Here is a 14,689-nt window from a genome sequence, read left to right on the forward strand (position 1 = left end):
ATGTATACTGACATTGTATAAAAAAACTTATTCATAAATTATATCTATTATAAAACTAAAACGAAACACTTGTATAATAGAGAAAAAGTTTTATTAAACATAATTCAATTCCCTACTTACTCAACTATTAGAATCATGCCTACAAGTCCAAGAATTGAGAGCCGTTGATTTTTTATACCTTATCCAGCATTTTATTTTGTCTATTATCATAATCTTAAAAAAAGAAAAAGAATATTTGCACTTTCCCCCATCCTGTTTCACTACATATGTTTTCTAGTTTTATATATGACTTTTTATCTGAGAGTTAATTTAAATTCCTTGTTCGTTTGTATTTTGTTTCCGGATTCAAATAAAAAATTTTCCCTGAAAGTTTTAAAACTTGATAATTGATATATAAGCAAATCTAGGAAAATAAATAGAAACCTCCCAAATTCTTGGTTTTGATCTAAATCGAAAACTAATATATCCAAACAATATATCAAAAACAACTCCAAATATATTTCAATTATGTATATTTAATTTGTATATTTTAATAAGTATATTTCAATTTGTATATTTTAATTATGTATTTTAATATGTATATTTCAATTATATTTTAATATATTTTAATATGTATATTTCAATTATGTATTTTAATATGTATATTTCAATTATGTATATTATATATATTATATTAATATAAATATATTTATTTCAATTATGTATAATATTATATATAATATATCAATTGAAATAAATATTATATATTTATATAAATACATTTATTTATATATAAATTTATAAATATATTTATTCAATTTTGTTTTATAATATATACTAATATATATTAATATGTATATTTCAATTATGTATATTATACATAAATTATATTAATAATAATGTATATTATATATATTATACATTTCTAATATTATATATTTATACATACATATTATAAATATTTTATTTTATTTATAATATATTTTTATATATTTATAATATATTTACATAAATATTATATGTTATATAAATTATATATAATATAATATATAATATATTATACATTTATACATAATATATAAATATTTATGTATATTTATAATATACATTTATATTATGTATAATACATAATATAATACATTTATATATTTATATTAATATACATAATATTAATTTTACATTTATACATAATATTAATACATGTATATATTTATATTAATTATATTAATACATTTCTACATAATATTAATATATATTTATAATTTATTAATTTATACATTTATATAATATTCATTTATAATTTATACATTTTTAATAATATACACTTATACATTTAAATATACATTTATATTATGTATTATATATAATATAATACATTTATACATTTATATTAATATACATAATATTAATTTTACATTTATACATAATATCAATACATATATACATTTATATTAATTATATAAATACATTTCTACATAATATTAATATATATTTATAATATACTAATTTATACATTTATAATATACACTTATAATTTATAATATATTTATAATATACTAATTTATACATTTATAATAATATACACTTATAATTTATAATATATTTATAATATTCATTTATAATTTATACATTTATAATAATATACACTTATACATTTATAAATATATTTATATTATGTATTATATATAATATAATACATTTATACATTTATATTAATATACATAATATTAATTTTACATTTATACATAATATCAATACATATATACATTTATATTAATTATATAAATACATTTCTACATAATATTAATATATATTTATAATATACTAATTTATACATTTATAATATACACTTATAATTTATAATATATTTATAATATACTAATTTATACATTTATAATAATATACACTTATAATTTATAATATATTTATAATATTCATTTATAATTTATACATTTATAATAATATACACTTATACATTTATAAATATAAATATATTATGTATTATATATAATATAATACATTTATATATTTTTATATGAATATATAAATATATTTATTTATAAATATCTATAAATGTATTATAAATGCATAAATGTATATTTATATAAAAATATAAAAATTATAATATTCTAAAAATACTCAAAATATGTTTCAAAAATACCTCTAAAAATAATCCAAAAAAATCTACAGTAAAAGTTTTTCATTGAGTTTTTGAAAAACAACCCAAAAAATATGTTCTTTTAATTGGTTTATATCGGTTTAACCGGTTTGATCGGCCTTATAAACCCATTGCACGGAGATGTACAAATCTTTAACGAATAAAATTCAATGTACAAGCATTTGAAGCTCCTTTCCTCGTCTGCTTTATTTTGCTTTGGCAAATTCTACTCTCCATTTTAGTTCCCCCCCAAAGCTCCCCAAACTCCGAAATCAATGGCCTACGAGCTTCCGACGGATCTGATCCAACAACTCAAACGGGCGACCCGAGCAGAAGCTGGACTATCCCACTACGACCCGACCCAGAAATCCTTCCCGCCCTTGCCTTCAATATCTGAATCCGTATCGACTTTCGACCCATCACCGCCTTATCTCCGCTGCAAGAATTGTAATGGAAGACTTCTTCGTGGGGTGCAATCACTTCTTTGTATATACTGTGGCCGCCCAAACGACATTGTTCCGGACTGCATTTCGTTTAAGGACACTTTTGCCTACCGCTGGTTGCTCGAGTCCCTCAACCTTGATGGATCAGTATGCTCAATTTTCCAATTTTAAAATTGAGTTTATTTATTTTTCGAAATTTAATTAATTTTTTAGAATAATTTGAGTTGGATTATGCTGATTTTTGTTTGTTCTGATGTGATTTTTTTGGGGGGTTAATTTAGTGAAAAGGGTGTAAATATTTGATGAAATTGAAGGTGAATAATCAGTTATATTGAAGTTTTGTGAGTTTATAGAATAGGGTTTGGATACAAATGGGATCTTTTGAATAGTTGGAAATGTACAAGAATAATTGCTGATAGGGGTATTGTGATTCATTGTGTTATTTTAGTCAAATATGAAGTAAATTGTAGTAGGCGAATCCGAGGAAAAGCGTTAGACTTTGAAGAGTATAAGGTATCATGCGTAAAATGGGATATAGGGAAATGGTTCATTAGTATAGTAATTGAAGTGTGGTAATTTAAAGCACTGTTGAAAAATATTTGAACTACATTGGAAAGTTTGTTGATAATACAGTGCAAGCAATTACTTGGTCTTCTTTTAAGTAGCTCAGTTGAGTGAATAACAGTGGATTTGGTGAATACAATGTTAATGGCTAAGGTCTAATTTTTTTGTTAGTCAGTCATTGTGAAAATTGATCGCACTAGGTAGAAGTCAAGAACAGTGCTTTTAGCTACTTATGTCTTAGAAGAGAAAAGTGAACGCCATGTGTCCACAAAATGGGAGAGATGAGGGAAATCTTTTAGAGATATTATCTTTTTGCATACATGTTTGCTACTTTTCTGAAGGTACATGTTGGTATATAGTTGCAAATATTTGCATGTTGGTTATAAATGTAATCACGCCCGCTTCTGTTGCATAACATAAGTCCACATAAGGACTTTTGTGGCCTATTTCGGCAATGATGAACATATCAATTGGAATTTCATAAAATCAAACAAAAAATTCTTTAGAAAATTTAACCTTAATACATTAAAACCAGACAGAAAAAACTGCTGACAGCCTAAAAATTCATCTTGAGGTGAAATTCTTGAAATCCCCATTGTTCTTGTTGCGGATGCTGCACCAAAACTTATACTGTTTCACTTGTTTGAAGCATGCCAAATACAGGGCAAGGTTGTAAAGTAAGAATTTGTATGGTTCTGGATATTTCCTTTTCCATTTGAGAGCCCTACATTTGATAAATTAAGAAGTTCTTTTTACTCTTAGACTTTTGTTACTGCATAAACTAGACCATGGTATTGCGCAGTTTTCTATAATGAAGACTTTCAGTGTCAAGAATTCTTGATTTCATTGCACTTTCAGTTCTAATGCTTTGATCCAATCTATACTGGCTGGTGAAAAGAAATTTTTTATCTCCACTTTTTGCATTGACTATCATGCATGTTAGCATAAAATATGTGAACATAAAATTTGTAACCATAATATACTCCCTCCGTCTCACTTTGATAGTCCTGTTTTCTTTTTTCGTCTGTCCCAAATTGTAGTCTACTTTCCAATTGAAGAATGTAGTTGTATTTTAATTTTCCTAAAATACCCTTATTCAATGTAAGTTATTGTTACTATAAACCTACCCCATTCAATGAGAGTTTATTCTTTTTTTACCATCAACTCAAGTTCCCATAAAGTTGTACTCTAATTAATGTGAGGGTATTTTAGGAAAATAGCTACCTAAATTGATTGTTCCAACAAAGTTAACTACTTTTTTTTAAACTGTGTGAAAAAAGAACTAGGACTATCAAAGTGGGACGGAGGGAGTACTTAGTACTCCAGGAGTGCAGAGGTGGAAATGTGGGGAAGAGTCTACAGACTAATCTTTTTCCTTTTGCAGCTCAGTGTATTCTACAACATTTGGCAATTCATCTTTCTAATGAATTTAGTCTACGATATTGCAGGAAACTGTTGGACCACCATTGGAAATAGGTGATTTAAACAGAGGGCAAAGTGCACCAAAGGTTGAGATTTCCTTGTCTGAGCTCTTAGATTTTAAAATAAGCTGGCCGGCTGAGGAAGCAAAAGGAGAGATAAATTTATCAAATCAGAATCCAGTTGAGAGAAGTTATTTGAAATTGACTGGAATTGACCTGGATAATTTTTTCCACGATTCAAGAAGGATAGATGCTTCCAATGCTCCCGAGGAGCACTCTGTTACAAGCAATAATGTTGTTACTGCAAAACCTAAAGGAGGTGCAACTCATGATAATCTTAGTTTCTTTGAGAATTCTAAGCCTTCTGAGTTAGCTGTTCAGTCCTCTACATACCAAAAAAATGATGCCTTTTCTGGATGGGAGGCAGATTTCCAGTCTGCTAATTTTGGAGATCGGTTTGGTGCTTCCAACTCATTTGACCCTAGTGCAGATTCTGCAGCTGCAACTATTCACCATGAGAGTCCAAAACCTCCTGAACCTTTTGGTGGATCTGAAGTTGATATTTCTTCCCATCTAGACTCAGTTTTTGGAACCAAGAAAGAGTCAAAAGATGGAAGATTAGAGGATAGTTCAGCAGCTTCTCCATCAATTGGTCACTGGACTTCTGACTACCTGTGGAACAACTCAAAACTGGAGGCATCTGTGCAGAATGAGCAGCCTGATCCAACTATCAGAGTGAAGGATGCTCAGCCACAAGACAACCTGACCAATGTTGATTTATCTTTGCAACTGGACTCTGTTTTTGGACCTGTAAAAGAGTCCAAAGATGGAAATCAAAAGGTTGATTTGGAAACTTCTCCCTCAATTGGTGACTGGACTTCCAATGACCTGTGGAATAATTTAAATAAAGATGCCGCTGCTCAGACTGAGCAGCATGACGCAACCATCGAACTGAAGGATATTTCTCCACAACAGCATATGAGCAATCCTTCAACAAGTTTTGATTGGTTTCAGGTTGACAAATGGCAAAGTGATGCAAGTACACCTGCAAATAACATGAAGAGCGGTGATGTAGTTTTATTTGATGATTGGAATGATTTCACAAGCTCAACTCACGTTCAAGATTCTCAAACTGCTCCAACACAAAGTCATGAGCAATCTGCTTCTGAAAGCACTTCAGAACTGAATGTATTCAGCTCAGACAAAGATTTGGAAGAAATGGACTTTGGTAGCTTTTCACAAGCAAATCTTTTACCGAGCTCATCTAGCAAAGGGGGTCTTTCCGCAGAAGTGAATAACATCAGATTAGAAGTTTCTGCTTCTGACAGGTACTTGTACATTCTTGTTCCAAATTATCATTTCAATTGTTAATATCTTCTATGCTATGTGCTTGCTTTGTTATACATATAAAAAACATAGATTCTGTAGCTGGATGTAATGTCCTCCAGAAGTTGGATGCTTACCATGAATTTGGTTTCGGTGTGTGGAGACTCTCCATAGTCTGTTCTCATAATTTCAAAAACTCTGTTATAGAGATTGCTAGTGGAGGTGATAACTGAGTTGGGGATATGGTGCAGGAGATGTATTCTATTTGATTGATAATGGTCGATGAATACATCTGCTAGTTGGGCTACTTTATAAGAAATATCTGTATCTGTAAATAGTCTTTTGTATAACTTGATGTCCCTACTGTAAAGAAGTACAAACATTGTTGGAAGCTTATCTATCTATGTGCAGTGGAAGAAAATTTTCTATTTACTTTGACCAGGTACATAATAGGTGGGAAATGTTTGTATGACATCCCTGGTAGTTGGTGTAGCTATGCATTCACCTCCCTCTTCTCTGTTTGGCTCTTTTGATGATCACATACTGGTCGGTGAAGTTCTAGAATGTCTTAACTTTCTTTTCACCTCATCATTGCTTAAAGTTACTGCATTATGGCACCTACGAAGGGTAACTGGATTACACTTTGAAGAAAATTTTTCCCTGGTATCAAGTTGTGCAACTACATAGGAAACAGTTATGAAGATTTCCATGCCATCCCTTTACCCAGAACCAGTGTATCAATAGATACTTCTGTCTGATGAAACTTTGAACATATGCTTGTCCTAGTTGTGCAATATCATAGCCTTTATAAGAGAGCATGTTTGAGGCCATGATAGTGGTATCCTTTCTGGGGAAGTTTTTAGGTCAACAGTTAATTATGGTTTAGAGAATAGGGAATCAAATCACTTCAAGATACCTAATATATCATCACTTAAAGATGATAGCCAAAAATTTTTTAACAGTAGAAACAACACCAAGTAGTATACTGGTGTGGATACATGGAGGAATATTAAAAGAGAGAGGAAGTGGACTTTTGAGGGTTACAAGTAACCTGGGTGAACAAGAGACTTGAGGAAGTGATTGGTGAGAGGCTTAATAAATTTCTAATTTTGGATTGTCTTTAAGGCTTTGTCTAGTTTGACCCTAACAGGGTATTCATAGTTGAGTCGCAAGAAGTAGTGGTCTAGAGTCCATCTGCTTTGTTGGTGATAGTCGCAATATACTTTAAATTGATTGTTAGAAGAAGCCTTAGAGAGATTGCAGTTAGATCTTCAAGGAGATGCCCCTTGGGTATTTCCCCCCTCACCTTCCATAACCTCCCCACTTGGCTGCCCAGAAGATCCTGTTGGGATCTTGTATGTGAGGTGCTACTTCTGATATAGTCCCATGATCCTATTGTCTTTCTTAGTAATCTCTAAGATTGCTGGAAATCCTTCAATCAACATTGGAGAAAGTTGTTCTGATGGTGGTTTGGCATATTTCAATCATTCAGCATGTTCTGATGGTGGGTTGGAAAAAAAAAATTATACTTGCTTGTAGCTCTAATAGAGGTTACAATTTGATACACTAAACTTGCATATGTCTTACTTGCCTACATATGCTCTACTTGTGGAATTCACGTGCCTTCTACTTCATCATTAGGGTAATTGACACCAAAAGTGACTTGGGTGAAGGTTCGGCAGCACCTGACACTATTGGAGATGTCCACATTGCTTCCACCCAAACCAAGGAAGACGTGGAAATGCTGTTGTCACAGATGCATGATCTTTCTTTCATGCTAGAGGATAAGCTTTCAGTCCCAGCAAAATCTGAAGGTGTTAATTCTTTTCCATGAAGTTAAACTTCATCATGGGTTTCTTTTGTAACTTGCGTTGTGTTTTGTGCACATGTATTTGAGTTTTAGAAATACATGTACCTTTTGAGTGATCCTGCTTTAAAAAAACAGATATTTCTTGTATCTTACAGCTATTCTTTTGATCATTAAGGAAGTAGCCGTTATAGATTATACATTTCCCTGGACATAAATTAGTTCTCCATTTGCCATAATATACACCATCATTGTACTGAGGACCGTTTCATGCATTGGGGGTGCTGGTGGATCTTTGGCGTGTGTTTTACCAATCTCGACTGGAAACAGTTGATTGTCTCCTGCTTGATATCCTCCTGCCAATTCCAAAATGTTCTAGCTCTGAGTTGGTTTACGCGACTTGCTCAACCATGGACTGATGTACTTCATTCTTTTCATTTCAACCTGCATATATTTTGATCGCAGTGTCTGAAGTTTAGTTGCCTTCTGCGATGTCTATGTTTTGTTGACAGCCAGAAATAATGATCTTTTCTTGTCAATTGATTGTACATTTGGTGTAATTTGCTTGTAACCACTGTGAGGGCTGCTGCTTGGAGCTGGATAACTGTGAGCTACAGGAAAACTGGCATGTTGTTTTGAAGCTGGATGGACGTAAGAACATAAGAAAATTGGTACATGTTCCAAATGGGGACTCACAAAATTTATTTTGGCCATGATACTTTGTCAAACTTTAGTATTCACAGCAAGAGGAATGTCCTCCTTCTGAGCGAGTTGTGTAGGTGTTATTGATCAACTCGTCCGGTAAGTTGATTTGTACAGCTGCATCCCTGCCTTTGTACACTTTTTTCTTTTTTAGCTGGAAACGTAATATAAGGGCACAAGAATTTGGCTTGTAGAGTTGGTAAACCGAAATCGTGGACAAAAATGTATTTAGAGAATTTAACTGAGCTCTAATACTGTAATACAGAGAGATGCAACTACGTGATGATATCCAAGGTCGTCTGATACTAGAACCAATTGCTACATCTAACTACACTTGATAGGAAGAAAAACATAATGGGATGGAAGAAGCTTAATTATAGCCAAAAAGTGTGCTATAATTTTTAAAAAGGCCCTTAACAAAGTTTTTATGGTTGAATTATAGCCAAACAATTGCTTATTGCTATTCTTTTCCCGTGGATCTTTTAGAAGTTACTTTCATTTTCCTTTGGAAATTTTGAAGTTTTCAGCTGTGTCCTCGGATAAAATTACTTTTACCTCCTAATTTTCCCCTCCAAATATATATCTACACAGGTCTTGCCACCCAAAAGTCTACTCTTGCGTCTGCCTCAGATCAAAGGTTATGATTTGGCATAAGAATAATATGAAATTGAAACCATATTATTATCATTATTAGTACTATATAAAAAGTTTGATGAGTTTTTGCAATAGGGAGTGTAAGAATGTAAGCATATTTAATCTTCGTTTTTATTATGATTAAATTACCCTCATGTCTTTTAATTAGAGTTCATGCATTCCAATCATGAAACTAATAAGAAAAATAAAACGTTTCAATAAATTACATCTCAAAAATGTCGGTAATTAAAATTAAACTTATCCATTTAGAACTATATTCACCAATCATTTCCCTCATTACCAATTATTGCATGTGTTAAAATTATCTCCAACTATTATATTGGTTAGAAGAAAATCACAATTAATAAGAAGACAAAAGGTTATAAATAGTTAATGAGAAAATAAAAGATTAAATTGATGATTAAATTCACTATATTATGTCATATTGATTAAGAAAGCTCCCAAAAAAGTTATCGATAATTATAAAAAATTATAATTGCTTTGTATACAACAAACTTTTAATTATAGATTGCACAATAAACTTTTAATTGCTTTGTATACAATAAACGTTTTGTACAACTACCAATTGTTTAATTTTATTCATTATATAGTTTTTTAGTTTATATTAAGCCAATAATCAAAATTTTACACTAAAATTTAGTATATTAAAGGTTTTATATCTTGAAAAAATATATTCATGTGCGAGAGTTATTACGAGTAATATATAAAAGTTAATAGATGTCCAAGAAATTGAGAATTTTAATCATTTGTTTCTAACACAGAGAAAATTGGATTCAAGCATAATACAAATCAAAACGATTAGTTGATCCCCATAATATTCACGTCCAAAGCACGTGAGTTGTTACGAGTAATATATAAAAGTCAATAGATGTTCAAAAATTTGAGAGTTTTTAATCATTTGTTTCTAACATAGGGAAAATTGGATTCAAGCATAATATATTTTAAATCAAACGATTAGTTGTAGAGTTTTTAATCATTTATTTCGAACACAGAAAAATGGATTCAACAATAATACATTCTACATCAAAATGATTAGTTCATCCCCATAATATTCTACAGAACAGATACATGATTATCGTCCAAACAGACTGATAATCTTCAACCATTTCTGAAGCTAAGCTCTCTATGGATTAGGCCTGAATCCCGGAGTCAGGTTGCGAGCAAGTTGCTGCACCAGACTTGAGATCTCTGGATTTCCCTGCGAAAGAAGAGTTGGCATCATTTAGTTTTGTAGGGATTCCAAATTCTGATGTCAATACTAAATGCTGCTTATCTCAATGACAGATTGTATGCATTCAAAGAGGTAAACGAGCCCAATTTAATGCACAAATTCAAATTCTCTTGAGACCTTGGTACACTTCTCAAACTACTAACAACATTTGGCATATCCTGCAGCAGGTTTGTAAAAGCTTACAAGATTCTAGAACTCGACAGCTAGTAAACCATGGCAGCAAGACCATCCTACACACAGTGCAGACAAAAGATTGCCCAACAAAATGCTGCTATGCCAATAGGAGTTCAGAATCCCAGTTTCCAGCCATTCTGTACAAGGGATAAGGGATAGGTGAAGAGGATGTAATGCCATTCCAACATCGGATTAATCTGTCCTTAATTTTCACTCACTTTTAAGTTTTAACACGACAACATCAAAATAACTGAAATTTTGAGCACGCATCTGTATATTCCCCCACAAAACCTTACAACAATGAACTTTATCAGACCGGACTTTTAACTTCTGCAAAGCTGATCTAGCAATTTAGACTCTTAAAGGATGAGAGTTCCAGACTACTTGATCATCTCAAGTCACTGAAGGGATAAGGTGAGGACGGGTATCCAGTACAAGACCAAAGATTGCACGTATTTCTTTTTTTTTTTTTTTCACATTCTTGAAACCATTAAAAATCCACATCTCTTTTCTTTCAATGCATTTTGCTAGTCAAGTTACACTGATCAATATGCAAGTAATTAATGCAAAATTTAGTTCCATATCAGCAAATACAAACTTTTTGTAATGAGATTTTGATTGCTCCAAAGGTTCTGAAGCATCAAGTAGTTATAACATGTTATGTTGCACGAAACTAAGGACGGCTAGATGATATGAACTCACCTGATAGATTTCACGGAAACTATCATCTCTTAGCTTTGCAGTGATGGTAGACCTCATTGATTCAGTAAGCCTGAAATTTTTTAGTATTTCAAGAATCAAAATCAGCAAAAATCTGTCCAAAATGCTCTATTAAAAAAAAGAAAATCTCATAGGTGCAATGAGCAAAGGTGTACACATCACTAAAGGTGTACACATCACTAAAGGTAGCAAGTAGAATTTGAAGAACTTTACTCGTCTGATCTTGCTGCTGCAGACAATCTAACGAGACAGTAAACAACCTTGTGCAACATGCTTGCACTTGGACTTCTAGCAAGCTGATCCACCATGCCAGTCAAAACTTGAAGCGTCACAAAAAGCCGGTCAGCACGTGAAGAGCAATAATGGAGCCCCTTCTCTTGCATCAAAATTTTTGCAACTATAAGGGTTGCAAGCTGTGCAAGTTCAAGTAGCACACTCAGAAATTTTCAAGATTGAGATCAACAGAAAAATTACTAAGACAGGATAATCTGTGCATCCTTAGTGCATGATACGTGCTAGTATACTAATACTAGGATATAAAGCCAAAGAAGAGGATTCAATGTTGAAACTTTTTGTCACCTTTTGAACTCGCAATTTTACCCTTGCAACAATTAAGGATAAAAAGATACTATTATACCTTCATTTTTTTTAAAAGAAAAAACACACGTACTATCTGCAATACTATATATAAAGGTTCTTTTTTTTTACATAGGGGGGGGGGGGGTTTGAGTTTAACATGAAAACTCTAAATTTGCCATCCACTCCTATAGTACAACACTGAAGTAAAATAACTTCACTACTTTGGTGGGAGAAACTGATATTCGACCCATTTCTTATCCTACCACTTGGGGCACAAAATAAATTACCAATTTGAGTCAGCTTTTTCAAAATCTTAGATTGAAATAAGAACTCTGGATTGACATGAATGTGAATTCGAGTAAGCGCAATTCTAATAACAAGACATAAAGTGCTAATGACTATAATAAAATCATGTTTTTCCATGGTTATTATCCTCCATTTGTAATTTTTTTGCAAAAATTTTTTTGTTTGCATCATAAACATGGTTTGTGATCACGTTTTTAGTTTTTTAATCAACATTTTGTCTCACATATATCACATTATTAAAAGTATTATTCTAAATTTTTTTTTTCAAATAATCTCCAATCCAAACAGAATGCTTCCAATGATGAAAAACAGTACCCAACACAACAAATTTTTTCTTGACAAGTAGGATACATAAATATAAATGTACATGAAGAACTCACCTCCTGGGTACGTCCAGTTCCCTTATCCATCCAGCTCAGGCACAATGGAAATGCTTCGGATTCAAGCAGAAAGTGAACAACACTTTGGGCTTGCACAGGATCTTCACACTGGTATTTTATTCAGAATTAGTAAAAGTAACAAGATAGTACACAATAGAAGTGCTCATTTATATTGTGAAAATCATTAATGATACCAGAAGCCATACAGTAAAAGAGAAAAAGAGAAAAGGAAAAATTAAAAGTGCACGCTTTGTGCAATTATCCCACAATAAAAACGTATACTTTGACATAAAATAAAAAGAAGAAAAGAAAAAGAAAAAGTTGATTTTAACTTGGTACACTAAGTTAACAACTGTGGATATTTTCCTACATGTATTTGTGCAATTGTGCCACAATAAAAAAGTATACTTTGACATAAAATAAAAAGAAGAAAAGAAAAAGAAAAATTGGATTTTAATTTGGTACACTAAGTTAACAATTGTGGGTATTTTCCTCCACATGACAGTATGAAATTTGTGTAGACACAGAGATATATTAATCACATAACAGCATGAATTGTGTGTACAAAAAATTCATGCAATGATTCGTAGATTGTAATATTTGACAGCATGATTTCAGAGTTCATCATCATATAAACGTTTCAGCAATGCCCCAAAAAAGCCAAAAAAAAAATTTTTTTTTTTGACGCAGAAAATCTTGCTTTGGCAACAAAAGTCACAATGAATGTGAAGTAACATACATCTTCTCATGCTAATAAATTTTGGGTTTATGAGATTTTATCGTCTATTTATACTTTAGTTTTTTGAGAATGACTGAAATAGAAACATGGAAATTAAAGGAATATTGAGTAACAATTATGAAATCAAAAACTATATTAAAAAAATTACCATTACAAAGGCGCAGAGGACAGCCAAGCTACTGAGCCTTATCTGAGCAAGCGCTTTGTCATCAGCTTTTGCTTGAAGAAATGGGTATAAATAATATGGTATGTTAGCTGCAATAATGAAACTCAGTATTAGATAAAAGAAAATTATAATATCAGAAATATTTATGACATGCCAAAGAAAAAAGATATAAGAATACTTAGAGCTCTGTAACTTAAATGAAATAAATGATTTTATGATGGAGAATTGAAGCAAGATAATAAGTCAGACGTGTTGAGGAACTTATTAGGAAATAAAAGAAAAAATTATTGAACAGGAACAAGTAATTCTGTAGAGTTCTCATTATGCATACAATAGATAAGGAGGAGTACCACTATGTGTTGTTAATGCACGTCTATTATTAGGGTTGAAAGATGAACCAAACTATTTAATACTCGAATCAAATTCAGTTTGGTAAGAGTTTATTCGAAATTGGTTTACCAACTAATCAAACTAAGTTTGACCCCCACACCCAGTGACAGAGCCACGTGCAGTTGAGGTGGTGAAATTGCACCTCCTCAATTTAAAAAAAAAAAAAGTTTATGTTTTAAGTTTAGAAATGTTAGAAATTTTCAGAATTGTTTCTTAATTGCCCCCCTAAAATTTTTAGAATTCTATTTCCTATTATACATTGCCTCCCTAAATAATTGAAAGTTCATAATCATTACTCTTCACAAGAGTATTAAACCTACCAAAAGTTTAATATGGATGTTAATTCAAAGTAATTTTCACTACAAATTTGAAGCACAATTTAGATTTGAAAGCATATTTGACATAGGAAAAATGGAATGTTTAAGATAGACATTTTTATTTATTTTAAACTCTACCATTACACAATTCTTATGCTATCAGAGTTTGACCCCTCTAACTTTAGAGGCCTTGACTCTGCAACTGCCTACACCACTTTCCCAAATCCCATTGCCAAATAAATAAATAAAGAGGAAAAGAGCATAAGAAATACCTCTAATGAGTCCCATTTTCACTTCTGGATGAGAAGCCATCATCTACTTGAAGGAAAAAAAAAAAAAATAAGTACAATAAAGTGGTTAGATCAGTCAAAATATATTTTACTTTTAATCCAAAATAATTTCGTCTTGCTTTAAGGATAAATGAAGCTGCTTATTTGGTTTACAAGATAATTGTGCGAGCTGGTCATTCTAACAAAAGTACATATATATCAACACGTAATTTTCCCATATATGTTAAGGGATTAGAATTCTTGAAAAATAAAAGAACCAACCTGAAACAAGGCAAGAACGCCACAAATTCGACCAAATTCGTGGTTGGTAATCTGCAATGGGTCCAACTTCTTGTATACTGAT

At 31.4% G+C, this 14,689-nt stretch overlaps 2 protein-coding genes across 2 annotated transcripts; one reads left to right on the top strand and one right to left on the bottom strand.

Annotated features, from left to right (window-relative positions):
- The first annotated feature begins 2,328 nt into the window (after window positions 1-2,328).
- On the top strand, window positions 2,329-7,900 carry LOC113743411 (uncharacterized). Its single transcript, XM_027271408.2, has 3 exons — window positions 2,329-2,727; window positions 4,593-5,893; window positions 7,533-7,900. Exons 1-3 carry the CDS (start codon window positions 2,413-2,415, stop codon window positions 7,723-7,725), a joined length of 1,809 nt encoding a protein of 602 aa, XP_027127209.2. The 5' UTR covers window positions 2,329-2,412; the 3' UTR covers window positions 7,726-7,900.
- Window positions 7,901-10,177: 2,277 nt separating this feature from the next.
- On the bottom strand, window positions 10,178-14,368 carry LOC113687366 (uncharacterized). The gene is made up of 6 exons (XM_027204988.2): window positions 14,329-14,368; window positions 13,332-13,438; window positions 12,445-12,552; window positions 11,393-11,592; window positions 11,162-11,231; window positions 10,178-10,252 (listed from the first exon to the last, which is right to left on the bottom strand). Exons 1-6 carry the CDS (start codon window positions 14,366-14,368, stop codon window positions 10,178-10,180), a joined length of 600 nt encoding a protein of 199 aa, XP_027060789.2.
- Between the last annotated feature and the right edge of the window lie 321 nt (window positions 14,369-14,689).

The sequence above is a fragment of the Coffea arabica genome, chromosome 5e (assembly GCF_036785885.1).
Source record: "Coffea arabica cultivar ET-39 chromosome 5e, Coffea Arabica ET-39 HiFi, whole genome shotgun sequence".
In the NCBI taxonomy this organism is placed as follows: domain Eukaryota; kingdom Viridiplantae; phylum Streptophyta; class Magnoliopsida; order Gentianales; family Rubiaceae; genus Coffea; species Coffea arabica.